This window comes from Eubalaena glacialis, chromosome 19, assembly GCF_028564815.1.
Source record: "Eubalaena glacialis isolate mEubGla1 chromosome 19, mEubGla1.1.hap2.+ XY, whole genome shotgun sequence".
Lineage (NCBI taxonomy): Eukaryota > Metazoa > Chordata > Mammalia > Artiodactyla > Balaenidae > Eubalaena > Eubalaena glacialis.
Window position 1 is genome coordinate 27,887,240 of NC_083734.1, and position 14,402 is coordinate 27,901,641.

Genomic DNA, 14,402 nt, shown 5'->3' on the forward strand with positions numbered 1-14,402 from the left:
CCTTTGTTATCTCTACTTTTTTTTTTTTTTTAGGTAAGCTTTTTATCGAAGTTAAATGATTTCTCTTCATCCTCTGAGCAACCACAGGCAGAACTGAGACTGGAGGACAAGTCTTTTGAAGCCAGAAATTCAACTGTACAGACTTTGGTGTTTGTCCCCCAGATTCTAACCTAAGGCATGACAACTCTGACACACTGGCAGACAGCAAAACAGCCACCCAGGTTACACAATATTTAATTGCTAATTTAATTTAACCCAAAACGGTCCTCAACACTTCCTGGCAGCCAGGTTAAAGAAGGAAATAAGTGTTCCATCTTTTCACAATCTGAAGCAAGGTGGCATAACTGTTAAAGAGGAAAATCAAATTGCCCCAAGTTCTAGAAGCAGTAGATCTCAAATTTAAGAGGGCAGGAGTTTAGCTGGGGGATTTATTGAAAATGCAGATCCCCACTCCCATTCTTAAGAGTTTCTGGTAGGACCCAACACTTTGCATTTTTAACAGTCACTCCAGGTAAACTCTGAAGCAGATGGCATGAGCCCCTGATTTGAGAAAGACTGTCTGAAAAAGTAACCTCCTGTTACTTTTGGAGGTTACAAGATGTTACAAGATGTTCATGTACTTACTGGATGATTCCATTTATATGAAGTTCCAGAATAGGTGAAACTAATCTTGAGGTGATAAAAGAATGATGATTACCTGGGGAGGGAGTATTGACTAGAAAACTCCATGAGAGAAACTCCGGGAAATGTTCCTCTTTCTTCACCACAGCATGGTTACCCAAGGTGTCATTATATGCAAAAATGTATACATTCTACACTCAAGATTTGTGCACTTTATACGTAAGTATAGAGTATACACTGTACCTCAAAGGTAATAATATATATATACACGTGTATATATATTTACCTCAATGCCCAGGCTGCAGCCCAGCTCAGTTAAATCTGCATCTCTGAGAACAGGTCCCAGGCATTGGTAGTTTTAGAAGCAGTTCCAATATGCAGCCAGGGTTGGACACAACCAACCCCCCTGGACCAGTGCTTCTCAAACCCTGATGTGCACACGAATCACCGGGAGTCTTATTGAGATGAAGATGTGTGTCCGTGGGGGGCCTGAGAGTCTCTCCAGCTGCTGCCGGTGCACTGGGCTTGTGGACCACACTTTGCTGCCCCAATGAGGGCCCTCCTGGTCCACCCAGGGCTCTGGCCTGGTCACCCAACCAGGAACAAGGCCTCCAGCAGGGGGCAGTCTACAAGACACAGAGCTGCCCCTACGGAGAATCCCAAGGAACCTCAAGATTCTGTAATTCTCAACGTCTGAAGACTTCACGGTTGGAAGAGGCAGGACATACTGAGTTGGATTTTTAAATTGGGGGGACAAGTGCACAAGAGTTTACAGTGGGGGGTGGCTCAGCCAACTTTCTCCGTAAAGGACTAGGTATTTGGGGCTTTGCAGGGCAGCTTCTATCACAGGTTCCCAACTTCGTGGCTGCAGCACAAACGCAGCCCTAGACAACAGGTAAACAATGGCCATCGCTGTGTGAGAGTAAAACTATTTACAAACACAGGCCTGGTTGTGACCGTGTTTACATCACACTATCATGCACGCGGCTGAATAGGAACATGAGAACCTCATAATAGTCTCCCCGGAGAGGAAATGTATGTCTGGGGGACAGGAAAGGAGGCAGCCTTGCATTGTTATCTTCACGTATCTTTGGAATTGTGTACTGTGTACATTCATCGCCTTTTAAAAAACCAAAAACAGAGGCAGAACTTGACCACAGGACGCATTTGCAGACAGCCTGCTGTGAAGCTGTGTCTGCTCTTTCACCAGCCCCTTGTCCAGGTGCCGTGAGCCAGACCCACGGGACAAGCCCCATCTCAGCAGGAGGAGGGCCTTGCTTCTCCTCCCCCTCACCCCACTTTCCTTGGCCTCCCCTTCCTTCAGCGGAGCCTGGTGGAGGCCACCTCCTGCCGGGAGCCCCCGCAGCAGCACAGGAAGGTTGGCCTCACTCGTCCTTGTCCACACGGCTCCTTTGGCTCCATGAAGTGAAGCAGAGGCACTGCATGCAGGGAAAAGCACAGTCAAGTCTGGAAGGCTTGGGTTCAAGTCCAGCTCTGCTGATTCTGAGCCCCGGGTGCCCACCTCAACCAGTGGTTGCCAGGATCCCATAGGTGAGGGAAGGCAACTCCACAGCAAAGCACCCTCTGTGCAGACCTCACGGAGCCCACCTCCCAAATAGAGGTGCTTCTTAAAGGGCCAGAGTGCGTCCCATCCCTGCAGCCCTCTAAGCAGGATGCTTGGCATACAGCAGGCACTCAATGCAGAGGAAGAGATCAGTGGGAGTAGGCAGAGCTCCTGCCCTTCACCAAGTCAGGGGGGCCGGGAGAGATCAGAAACCCACATCTGGTCGAGGTAGGAGGTGGTCGCCTTCCCCAGCTTCTCACACACCGTCTGTCGCCACCAGATGTCAGCTGGGCCTATTGCTAGCAACAAACAGCCAAGATCTCTCCTAGATAATCTGCTTTGTAAAAAATACAAAATAAGTCAGCCTCATTAAGAGGAATCTCCAGGAAGGCCCTTACAGATCAGTCTAAAATCAAACCTGGCAAGTACCTCTGTGTACTAATTCGGTTAAGGGGACAGAGAGGACAAGGAACTTGCCCCAAGGCCATGGCCAGAGCTCCGAGTCCTCAGAGGAAAGTCTGGGACCCAGAATGGTTCTGTTGATCAGGACAAGCTAGGATAGGCCACATGTGACCCCCAGACCTCGTGACTCATGCCAGACCTGCTTCGTACACCACACCCTGTCTTGGGTTGGCTGCAGCTCTGTCCTACACCATCTTCATGCCGGGGCCCCGGCACAAGGACTAGTCTCCACTTGGAACTCGGTGGATGCTGGGCCAGAGGGAGAGGCCCAGTGAGTCACACGCTGGCTCTTGAAGCATCTGTCCTGGGACAAAGGCCACCTCGACCCACCTTTTGCTGAGATGCCCGAGTGCCAAGATGTGCAATCCTACTGTGCAGAGGGGGAGAGAGGGTGAATTTTTTGGCAAGATGTCCACTCCAGCAGAGATGCTCAGCCTGACAAACACTGGTGTGTCAGGACAAAAAGACAGGATTCATACATGCAAGGATTCATACCTGTTCAGAAAACAAAAAAACTCAAAAGAAATACAACAGACAAAAGTGAATCAAAATAAAGAACTTGGGAACAGGTATATAAGAAACAGGTGAGCAAACAGAGCTCCCAATAGGGAGTTGGACCAAAAACTTTCTTGATAACATGATTGAAGTTCAATATCACCATTAGAAGATTCCTGAGATAAAGGCATATGTGAGAAGTTTGTAATCCTGAATTCTAGATGATTTCAAAACAACCCAGGAGACACAGTGTGTGTGTGTTTGCATGTGTGTGTGTGTGCGCGTGTGTGCGCACGTGCACTTGTAGGAAGGGCAGAAATCTGACCTTCTGCTGAGTTTCTTCTTGTTCAGGGAGAAAGTGGATAACTGAAATCCACTGATAACATAGAATCAAGACGTTGAATGCTAACTTACTACAGGGAAAATTTTTGACCAAACAAATAATGATGAAAGCAAAAAAAGAGCCAATTAGAAAACATAATAGGAAAATGAACTAAATGACAAATAATATTGCAACAGTGATCACAATCAACAAGTTAAATTCACCTATTGACTTTCCAGATTTCACCAAAAAAGAAAAAATTCTAGCAATGTGCTGTTTACAAACCACCTACCTCCTGTAAAGTGATGGAGAAAAGATGCTTTTGAATATAAGTTCAAAACAAAAAGCCCCAAACAGGAAGACATTTTATGTTGATGAGAAAATACCATTCACGAGTTTTTTTTTTTTTGGCCGCACCACGTGGCTTGTGGGATCTCAGTTCCCTGACCAGGGACTAAACCCGGGTCACAGCAGCGAAAGCCCAGAATCCTAAACACTGGACCACCTGGGAATTCCCATGAGCTTTTTAAAACGAAGCTTCAACCAAAACTTATACAAAGCAGCTGTTGAGGAAAAACAGGAAAACATGATAATACCAATATACAATCCTTTAATGTACTTTTCTTAGAAATGGACAGATAGTACAGGCCAAAAAAAAAAGGGGGGTGGGTGGAGGGAGACAGCAAAAAAGAAAAACAGATTTAAATAATTTACAAGCTGAATTTAACAGATTACATAAAACTTTATACCAAACCAACAATATGCATTATTTTCAAATGTGGTAGAACGTTTTCCATGATCCCCTCCCCCAAAAAATCATTCTAAAGTTCATCTGGAGAAAAAAATGCACAAAAGAATCTAGCACTTTTTGAGTAAGAACATATCCATGAGGCTGTTAGTACTGGTGTGATGGTGACCAACGGAATACTCCAGTCCTGAGCTGTCCAGACTGGCAGTCTCCAGCCACCTGTAGCTGTGGAGCACCTGAGCTACCGTGAGTCTGAACCCACAGGCTGGAGTGTAAAATACACACATGGGATTCCAAACTTAGTATAAAAACACTGTAAAATATCTCAATATTTCTAATGTCCATTACATGTTGAAAAAATGGGTTAAACTATTTTTAATTTCATCTGCTTTTTCCTTTCTATTGAGGCTCCTAGAAAATTTAAACTATGTCTACTGCACGGCACTGGTCCTGAAACAGGCCTGGGTTTTCAATTTTCTGTCCACATCCTTTATGACACTTGTTCACGGAGTCTTAAGCTTCCTTTTTGATCATCATAGAGTTAAGAATGTTCACTCTCTGGCCTAGATGCTGCCAAGTTTCTCCTGGATTTGTTTACATAAACTTTAATTTTTCAAACAGGCAAAATGATGGATCTCTCCCGCCAGTGTTTTTCCAATTCTCAGTTCCAAAGCTTTCCTGTGGGCTGGTCAATTAGCCACTGCGGCGTGTGTTCGGGGACACGGAACGAGGCACGATCATCCTCATGTTGCTGCAGAGCAATCATGGTTGAGAACCTGGCTTTGAGTCTCAGCTCCACTCCATCTGCAAACTGGTCTAGTCCCCATCTTCTACCTCTGGCATCAGGCCCTGCCTCACTGGGTTGTCATGAGAACTAAGTACCTGTAAAAGAGCACGGCGTCTGACAGGAAGTTCTCCAGCTAAACCTTGTTCGATCTTCAGCCTGCAGTGGTTAGGTGCCACCTCTAAGCTGTACAAGGTGCAGCAGTAACCCCAGAACCCAGCCTCCACGCTGACACCCCACTAGGTCTGGTCACTCCTCCCGTACCCAGCAGGGCCCCAAGAACCAGAGAGGGGCTACAGTCCACACAAACACCTGCAATGAGAACAGGCTGGATGCTCTAGCTCCTGTGCTCAGCCATCCACCTCTCCCTTACACCCTCTCCACCCCTTCTCCCAAGAGGTCAAGTTCACACTTAAGCTGGCCCCTGGATGGCCCACAGGTAATTCAAAGAACATATCAAAAATGTACTTGCCCGGAGGGTCGCCGTCTGGCCGGGTGGAATAAGCACCTCTGTAAAACCGTAAACCCACTCCTCTGTAAAAGCAGCAAGATTACCGGCAAAATGGTCAAACTCCAACTTTTTCAGAACTCTGGAAATTAATCAAAGGCCCACAGCAATCTAAGAAGTGTTTATCCGAAAAGTACATGCCTTTCAGCAACTTCCAACTGACTTTTCCTCCAGTATTCCAACCCTGAAGGTTAAAACCCGAGACACCAAGCACAGCCCACCTCCGCATCCCCACAGCCTCCCCTCCCCCGTCCTGGGGCCTTATCCAAGGATCCTGACCCCCTCATTTGTCAGACCAAGAGCCATCCCAGAGGAAGCCTGTCTCGGCTGGACCACCCTGGCTTTGGTCTCTGCTCCTTCACCTCGCCCATCCTCCTCCCTGCACCAGAATCATGTGGTTCCCACCATCAAATTCCCTCCATGGCTCGCAAAGATAGAGACCAAACCTGCACACCCAGCTTTGTGAGCCTTCCTCAAACTAGCTTGAAGGCTCCCACACACCCTTTCCTGCTCCAGTGATGCAAACTGTAGGGAAAAAGCTTAGACCAGAGTATAATCCACCTTGGCCGAAGTCACACCCAATTGCCGCTGGGACTTAGGGTTGTTGGCAGGTAAGACCACATGAGAGCCAGCAGTGAGCCAAGCTCTGTACAAGCAGAGATATTGGGTTGGCCAAAAAGTTCATTCAGGTTTTCCCATAACAACTTACAGAAAAACCCAAACGAACTTTTTGGCCAACCCAACATTTCCATTTCATTTCATTGCCTTACGAGGTTGGTACCATTACCTGATCCCACAGATGAGGGAAAGTGAGGTTTTTATTTTAACCACTTGGTACCCACAGCCCGGGAGAGTGGCTGCAGCTCTGCAGGAGGATGCTTTCAGTGTGAAGGACCCCGGGGCTATCTCAGCTCTCCAGAGACCCCTGGAGGGGTGGGCAAGCCCAGAGGCACAGAGGCCTGGGACTACCTTTAAGAGGAGGGGCCCCTGGATCAAGACTTAGCTCTGCTCTCACCATGTAAATGTATTTTTTTATATCATTCTTAGCACTACAGTACCTTAAATAACTTCACAGATCTATTAAGAATGCACAAGGAATTTGGGAAACCAGTGCTTTAAACTCAAGCCTGGCTAGTTGAGACCATCACTGGAGGAAGCCAGAGGAAGCTTGGCTGCCACCATGTGGGGCAAAGGTGGGGAAAATACCAGATGGAAATTTCTGGCTAAACTGTCTTCAAAGAGCCATGGGTCTCCTAGTTTAGTTGGGACCCTACAGCCCATCACACTTACAACCATCCTTCACCCCCCTTTTTCACCATGGAAAAAATGGACTCAAAGTTATAGTGTATACAATTTGAGATTTATATAAGTTTATAAGTTTAAGTTATTTAAACTGCACAATGCTGAATGCAGTCTAAAAAAGAATCAAACACAGACCACTGCAAGGTAATTCAATGAGCTGCTTTTTTTTCTTTTCTTTTTTTTTTAAACAAATTTGTACAGAAAAAAAAAAAAAAAAAAATCCCCGGATCACACCTATACCACACAGTCACCCTGTCAGGTACGCAGGATGCGATGGGAGCTGGGACGGGCAGCGGTAGCCGGCACAAGTAACTTCTGCTCACAGACAACATGGGATGTGGAAAAATTGTGGGTTCCCTTTGTTCTCCAGTGTATCTTGTACAAAATAATTAATTTTTTAAACATATTTACAGAGTTTGCACAAATAGAAAATGGTTACAAATTACAACCAGGCTTGGCAAGACAACAGTTCCCCCCTCTCCCACTGACCGAGGCTGGAGGTATGATTGCTTTGTATTTACAGATGCATTAAAAAGTCTGCCTTCTTAGAGACCTAGATGGAATTTATAAAAAACGGTTAAATATCATAAATTCATTTGTGAGCTGTACAAGTGATCGATGCCCATCAGTCAGTTCATGTCTTGCTCCCTGAAGATAGACTCTGAAGGTAAAAGAAACCCTTCCCCACAAGCAACACCTCCCTTGGCCTGTCTGCTACAGGGGTTTGGGTTTGGGTTTGGGGAGGGGAGGAAATAGGAATAAGGGAGGAACGGAATGGAGGGGGGCAGGACAACCTAGTTGAGACAGTTTTCCTTCCACTTTTTTTTTAAATAAACAGCTTGCAACCAGGTTAAGCAGACTGGCTTGTTACGCGCCATGCTATCTATGGCTTTGAAAAGAACCCACAGTTCTTTCCTTGTCTCAGAGACGAAACATCTCAACATGACTACAGTACAGAAAGAAAGGACTTTCTGGGGAGGACAAATGTTTGTAATTCTGATGTAAAGTCTTAGCCTTGACTACCAAGCCCAGTTTCAACAGTGCAAAAAAGACTCCAGTAGCGGCGTGGAGACGGGGTCAGAGGCTCGAGTAATAGCTGTCCACCCACTGAGCAAGTCCTCGCTCCACCAGCGACCGGTTTATCAACACCACCTAGGAGAGAGAGGTCCCTTGAAAGCATGGCCACGGCACCAGGGACCACTTCCCAAGCCAGCGTGGGTTCCCCCCTCACAGCCCAGGCTGCCACTGCAGGCGCCTGAGTCATGGGGTAGAAATTTGATTCATCTTCTGGGCCAACAGGTTCTGTCGGCATGCGAACAGCCTTTCCAATAGGCTGAGGAAATCTAGGCTTTAGGACCAGGAGATGAAGGGGAAAACCCAAATGGACAAGGTCCAGGAAGGCTCACGGACATTCTGTTGTGGGGACTGTCACGTGCCCTGTGGGATGTTTAGCATCTCCGGCCTCTACCCACGAAGATGACACTAGCATTACTCCCAACTGTGGCCACCAACAGCGTCTCTGGACGTTAAAAGGGAAAGGAGGACAGAACTCACCTCGTCTCCAATCACGCTCCAGAGCTGAATCAGAGGAAGGCCGGCCGGACTGTAACTTGTCACCTGAAAAAAACAAAAACAAAAACAAAACCCTCCACAGCACGTTTCAGAGCCACGCCACGCACCTCTCCTTAAAGACTGCTGGCCAAGCCGGGCGCGAGCCACAGGAAAGCAGGCACCGAAGAGCCGGTTCCCAAGAAGCCCAGAGAGTTAGGCGAGGCCGGGACGGACTGCAGATGCCAGGCAGGAGGCTCCCGAGACAGACCCTGTCCAGCCTGCCCCGCGCCCCCCAGCCACACACCTGAGCCAGCAGTGCTGTATTGCCCGTCATCTCGCTCACAGCTGCATCCGCCTCAGGTGAGAAGTGGTCATCATCTTTAGGAGAAGGAAAAGCAGTATTTAGACTCTCACTGAGGCGACGTACTCGTCACTCACACAGCTGGCAGGTGTTTTCCAAGCAGAAGACTTCACACGCTCCCGCGGACTTAAGAACTCCACGGGGCGTAGCCACACCTACGTCAGGTTCAGAGCCCCAAGCCTCCCCAGGGCTCCAAGTGGGTACACTCGGGGTGCCTGCTGCATGCCAACCACTGGGGGACGGAGGGCCAAAGGGAAAGAAACTCTGCCTTCAGCGGAAATAGCACCACCACCACCACCACTTATTTGGGGGCCGAGTGGACTGAGCAGGTTGTATGTGTTCTCACACCGAATCAAGAACACGCTTTACAGGCGAGAACATGGAGACACAGGCCAGTGGCCAAAGGTCAACCAGTTCCCAGAGCGAGGTAGGTGGAACTCAGATCCAGGCAGCTGGCCACACAGCCCAATTCAGGCAGTGACTCTAAGTGGGCAGGGCACGCAGACCACATTCTTTGTCAGATTATACAGGTCACGTCCTTGTACAAGGACATACCCAAGGCGAGAGGCAGTGAGGACGGGAGGGGCAGGATTAAGGTCTGGGAACGTCTTATGAACTACGTTCTGGGAGGTGCCTCTGTTGGAAGCCTCTCAAAGCTGGAGGCCTGGGTAGAGTCTAGAACAGTGGACCTGGAAGGGTGGTCCATGGGCCAGCAGCACTGGAGAACTTGTTAGAAATGCAAGTTCTCGGGCTTTCGCCCAGACCTATTCCATCAAAGAGTGGCAGCAATCTGTGTTTGCTTAAGCCCTGTAGGTGAGAACAAGGCTCTCAAAGAGAAAGACCTACTTTCAACACCTGCCTGCACCCCCCCCAAGCCAGAGGCCCCACCTGTTACCTGACAGGGGCATCACGCTGTCCAGAAGGACCTCTGCTCCCTGGAATGGCAGGGTCACAAAGTCAGACCTAGAAAGGCAAGAAAGGCACAAGCTGAACACGGACTTCACAGCTGACTCACTCTGGGCTGACGTTCACCTTTTGCTTAGCGCCGTGACCCCCACAACCCAGGGTGAAGCCACACAGAGGTACACACGACAAGCAGCAGACCACAGCGCCCAGCTCGCCCTGCCGCAGGCCTGGCCTCAGAGGCGCTGCTTGCATCCAGCTCCCAAAGAGAAGCCGCCTCACTTTTGCCGAATGACACTTGGGGGAATTCTTCTACCAGACGGGCCTTTCTAGCTCCGTCTGGCTGAGGCGAGCATGGAGTTTGTTTATATCATACTCTGCTAAAACAGAGTAGGCAGCAGCAGGGAAGAATCAACCCACGTCCCAGGCTCCAGCTCTGCAGAAACCACACCCGACTCACCGGATTTGCCGGAGCACGTCTACTTTCACTCTCTTGTATCCACCGTAGTCAACGTAGCGAATCTCGACTTCATTGGTCTCCTCGTAGGAGGCCACCACTTGGGCTCGCCACCAGGCACCGTCCATGCCAGGGGCAGCGCAGATGACCGTTACTGCAGGGCAGGACGAGAGCATGTGCAAAGGCCTGGCGCAGGGCAGGGCGACAGCAAGCATCCCCCAAGGGAAGGACTTGGCCCGCCTTGCATCTGTGCCACCCAAAAAGCTACCCAGACCAAAAAGTGTTCATCCACATCTGTTTACTCTGAGACTTACTGAAGCCAGAGGTAGACACAGATAATTGGAATAAACCAAGTAAATTCCAAAATTCAGGGAATGGACCAGCAAATCTGCCTTATACTCTTAAGGGAATGTCCCAGAAAAAAAGAGAGCCTCCAAGTGCAGATCTCAGTGGCTGGTTGCTAGCACCTGCTCTGGCCCACAACAACTCAGATGGAGGGCTCATCAGAAGGCTCCCAGGCCTAAACCCCACTTCTTCTGGCCTTTGCTTCAGGAAGGTACTGAGAGCACTAATGCCCGGGGCAGCCAACCAGGCCAGAGAGCAAGTGCCCCCAAGTGTCACCAACCACACCCTGGGGTAGCAGGGGTGGGGGCCTGTGACACAGCTGGTCACACTGTGTCCTAACCCTTAAAGGCAGCCCCTGGCGCAGTCACCTCCTGGCCTCCAGTTTGGTCTTTACTTCTGGGTTGAAGCAACATCAGAGAATCTGACAAAAGTGAAATCCTTATTCCTCTAAAAGAAAAACCAAAAAAAAGTGCTACCGAAATTTCAAAGGTTTTCTTTATGCCTTAAAGCCCTCTGGGGGCTCCAGGTTAGGAGTCCCTGATGGGGTGGGTTAGAGACACGTTTCGACATTCGATTCCTGCTAACGAGGGCAACAAAGGTAACAGCTCCTGCGCAGGGACCACCTAGGCAAGTCACTGACTTCACTGACTTGAAGCTCCTGCACAGGGACCACCTGGGCAAGTCACTGACTTTCTCACCTGTCGACTAGAGATGACCCAACCCACCACAGGACTTTGTTGCACTTGGGGATCTTCTATGGGACCTGCATCTGCATCAGGTACTGTGCATGTTTAACACACACAGTAGCCAACTGCAATTCCTAGATCAAGTGGGCATCAGCCCCACTCAAAAGGTAAGTAGCAGAGCTGGATCCAAACCCAGGTGCCAACACTCTACTCTGACCCCTTTCCTCCGTCAGCCGATGGAAACGCCATATTGGGCTAGCCAGGAAACTCAGCCCAGCACACTCCATGCCAACAGCAAGAACCCAGGGATGCTGTTCCCATGAAGGGTCCAGAGCAGCCTCCTCCCGGTCAAGACCAAGGGCAGAACAACAGGAGACCCCCAACGCTTCTCCCCAAGCCTGGCCAGAGCTCAGGTTCCCCTCCGACCCCCAGGGCAGCACTTACTTTCCACTGGGGTGGGCAAGGTGGGGATTCCAGGCTGAGAGTAGCAGAGGTACATCTGCTGGTCCAGGCTGCGCAGTGCATGGAAGGTAGGGTGTGTGTGCTGCTGCACAAACAGGTGCCCAGCATTGACCTGGTTGACCACGATCACCTCCACAGTGATGCCATCCGGGAGCATGAGCTGCAGAGAGGAGAGGGGTAGTGAGCACTGCAGCAACTCTTCTCATGTCCGGGGTAAGCACTGAGGCCCCAGGGCAAGTCTCTGAACGGGCACATCTTTGAAAAAGGCATGACTACCCAAAGCAACATGGCACCCAGATGACAGAGGTTCAAGGAAAACTATTTTAGCCGTGCAGTGTTTGGCTCCACTGTGGCCCTTGCCCTGCAATACCACAAGTAACCGCTAGAGGCGGCCTCAGCTCAGCTGGGCAGAGAGGCTCCCAGGAGCCAGCTGTGGCTGGAACGTCCCGCCTCCCACTGGCCTGGGCACAACTTCCCTCCCTCGCCTCTTCAAGAGTCTATAAGAGCCAGGGAAGGCAAACAGGAATGAGGTGGCCACTGAGAACAAGAATAAGAGGTAGACCGGCCCTCGGACCCCTCAGCCAGCTAGCTCATTGGGACTGGCAGCTGACCCCAGGAGCTCCGGTTTGACAGCATCTCTCTGCTCTGCCTTTCTACCAGCAAGCAGCGGCCTGAGGTCAGGTCCACTGTCAAGGTCTGCATAGTCCGAGTCATTTGCTCTTCTCGACTCTCCACAGACATCCTCCCAACTCATTCCCACTCTGGGATTTGGAATGTAGGTTTGCTCGGTGCGAGGTCCCATGTTAAAGACCCTAGAAGAGGCCAAGATTGGTCTCTCAAAAAATAAAACAAAACTGTCCTTAAGGCACTAGCTTCCCTGATACTAAGACAACATCCAGATGCGCTGGACACAGTAGGGCATCTACTCCACCTTCCAGCCAGGTGGCCACAAAAAGAGCCTCTGGCTGAGAGTTCTGTGCCTCCCCCCTGCTCCCGCCCCCATCCTCTCAGTGCTGCTGGCTGAGAGGCACCTCTCCAGTTCCACCCAGCCACAGAGCACAAGGGGAGGAAGCCTTACCAACCACTCAATTACTTAAAAAAAGAGTGGGTCTGGGGTCGAACCTCGTGGGAAAAACCCTATGATTCAGAAGTGAAGCATGGAGTGGGGTTCAGCCCACTCCGAAATACCCATGGGAAAGGAAAGGGACATTCACCTCTTCCTGCAAAGCACAAGGGTCTTTGGAGGGAGGAAGATACCCTCCCCTAAACAAAATCCAGGGAGGCCATTTGCTTGGAGCTGCACATTCACTCCACCTGTGAAATGCAGTGTTCTCGGCCTTCAGAACCCTACAGCTCTACTCCCGGTGGGACGGGGCTCAACAGGGCTGGGGGCACACAGCAGAGAAGGGTGACAGGCCCCAGAGAGCCTGCAGCCCCAGCACGCGGGCCCCCGATGCGCCCGCTCCCCCTCTGCCAGGGCTTCCGGGGTGGGGGCAGAGGCAGGGGTTCTTCTCCTTTATGACCCAGGAACCTCCCGCGAGGCGGGAAGGCGAAGGGGATCCTTCGCCACGGCCACCGCTAGACCTGGCTCAACTAGGAGGAAGGAACAACAACACAGCAAGAGCCCGTTCGAGCCCAAAACGGTGGGTCCCAACCAGGTCTCAGAGGTGACCCAGGACACAGCACCAGCTTTAAGGAGTCCCGAGCCAGCCTGCACACACCCAGTCTGGACAGACTATAATCCTTTCTAGGCAAATGCCCTGAAAACACAAAGGGTGCCCAGGCGGCAGAGCCAGGGGAGAGTGGTCCTTCCAAGCAGGGACCGAGAGGCCTGTGGCTTCCTACCAGCACTCCGGCCCTCAACCCGATCCAGAGAACACAGGCTAGAAGCAGAACTGACTGGTGGAGGGCAGAGGTGAGAGGGCACAGGCAGTGCGCTCCCGGCCTTCCTGGCCCACGGTCTTGGGAGTCTTCTGTTTGGGGCAGGTTGGGGGAAAGGGGCACAAGCAGCCCCGGCCCCCAGGAGCATGCTCACCCAGGAAGTCATTGGAAGAGAAGGCAGTGCCAGCGAAGGCAGTGGGGGAGCGTAGATGTTGGTGAGGTTCAGTTCCTTGAACTTCTTCCCAATCAAGCTCAGTGCCTTGTCCACATGATGCTGAGAGCCTGAGTGGGGTGTGGGGAGCAGGACACAGTCACAGGGGTAAGACAAACAGCAAAAGTGAACTCAGGCACACCTCCCACTGCACGGGACTTTTCCTAGAGTTCAGGTACATCTTTAATGTGCCAAAATGCCCTGCCTCGCCTTAGGATGAAAGGCATCTAAAGAAGCTTGACGACCTTTCAAGCGAGACCTCTATTGTTGTGACTACACTCAAGGTAACAGGAGCCTAGCAGACAGGGAGGCCCGGCCTTCATCCACCATCAACCCAGGACCCCTGGCCTGCCCGAGTGCCCACACCTTTCCTGACCAGAAGACCAGACTCGGGGTGGACCCGAGTCTCCTTCAAGCACCAGAAGTGGAGATGAGGGTAAAGGGAAGCCCCACTCCCTTCACCTAGGGTGAGAAGCAGGGCTTTCCATTCAGAGGCTTAAATTCCAAAAGGGGAGCAACTGGGACTCAAATGCTTCAAGTTACTTACATTTCAGGTAAGAAAACTAAACACAGGGCAGCAGCTGCCACTGACCTTCTATGTGGCAGATCTGGATGTTCTGGGTGTATGGCAGGGTTGAGATGTAGATCTTGGCACCAGATGTCTGCTTCAGAAAACTCACATAACGTCCCTGCTTGCCAATCAGCCGACCAACTAGGTGCTTCCAGAGAGAAAGAAAGA

At 50.5% G+C, this 14,402-nt stretch overlaps 1 protein-coding gene across 5 annotated transcripts in view; it reads right to left on the reverse strand.

Moving 5' to 3' along the window:
• Window positions 1-6,951: 6,951 nt before the first annotated feature.
• AKAP1 (A-kinase anchoring protein 1) overlaps window positions 6,952-14,402 on the reverse strand; it is a 32,722-nt gene continuing 25,271 nt past the window's right edge. For all 5 annotated transcript variants that reach the window (XM_061175972.1, XM_061175970.1, XM_061175971.1 and 2 more), the window contains 8 exons: window positions 14,256-14,382; window positions 13,607-13,734; window positions 11,554-11,731; window positions 10,082-10,232; window positions 9,614-9,681; window positions 8,662-8,735; window positions 8,361-8,423; window positions 6,952-7,958 (listed from right to left, as the gene is read on the reverse strand). In XM_061175972.1, the coding sequence (XP_061031955.1) occupies window positions 7,884-7,958; window positions 8,361-8,423; window positions 8,662-8,735; window positions 9,614-9,681; window positions 10,082-10,232; window positions 11,554-11,731; window positions 13,607-13,734; window positions 14,256-14,382 (864 nt within the window). In that variant the 3' untranslated portion in view covers window positions 6,952-7,883. The remainder of the gene's footprint in view (window positions 7,959-8,360; window positions 8,424-8,661; window positions 8,736-9,613; window positions 9,682-10,081; window positions 10,233-11,553; window positions 11,732-13,606; window positions 13,735-14,255; window positions 14,383-14,402) is intronic.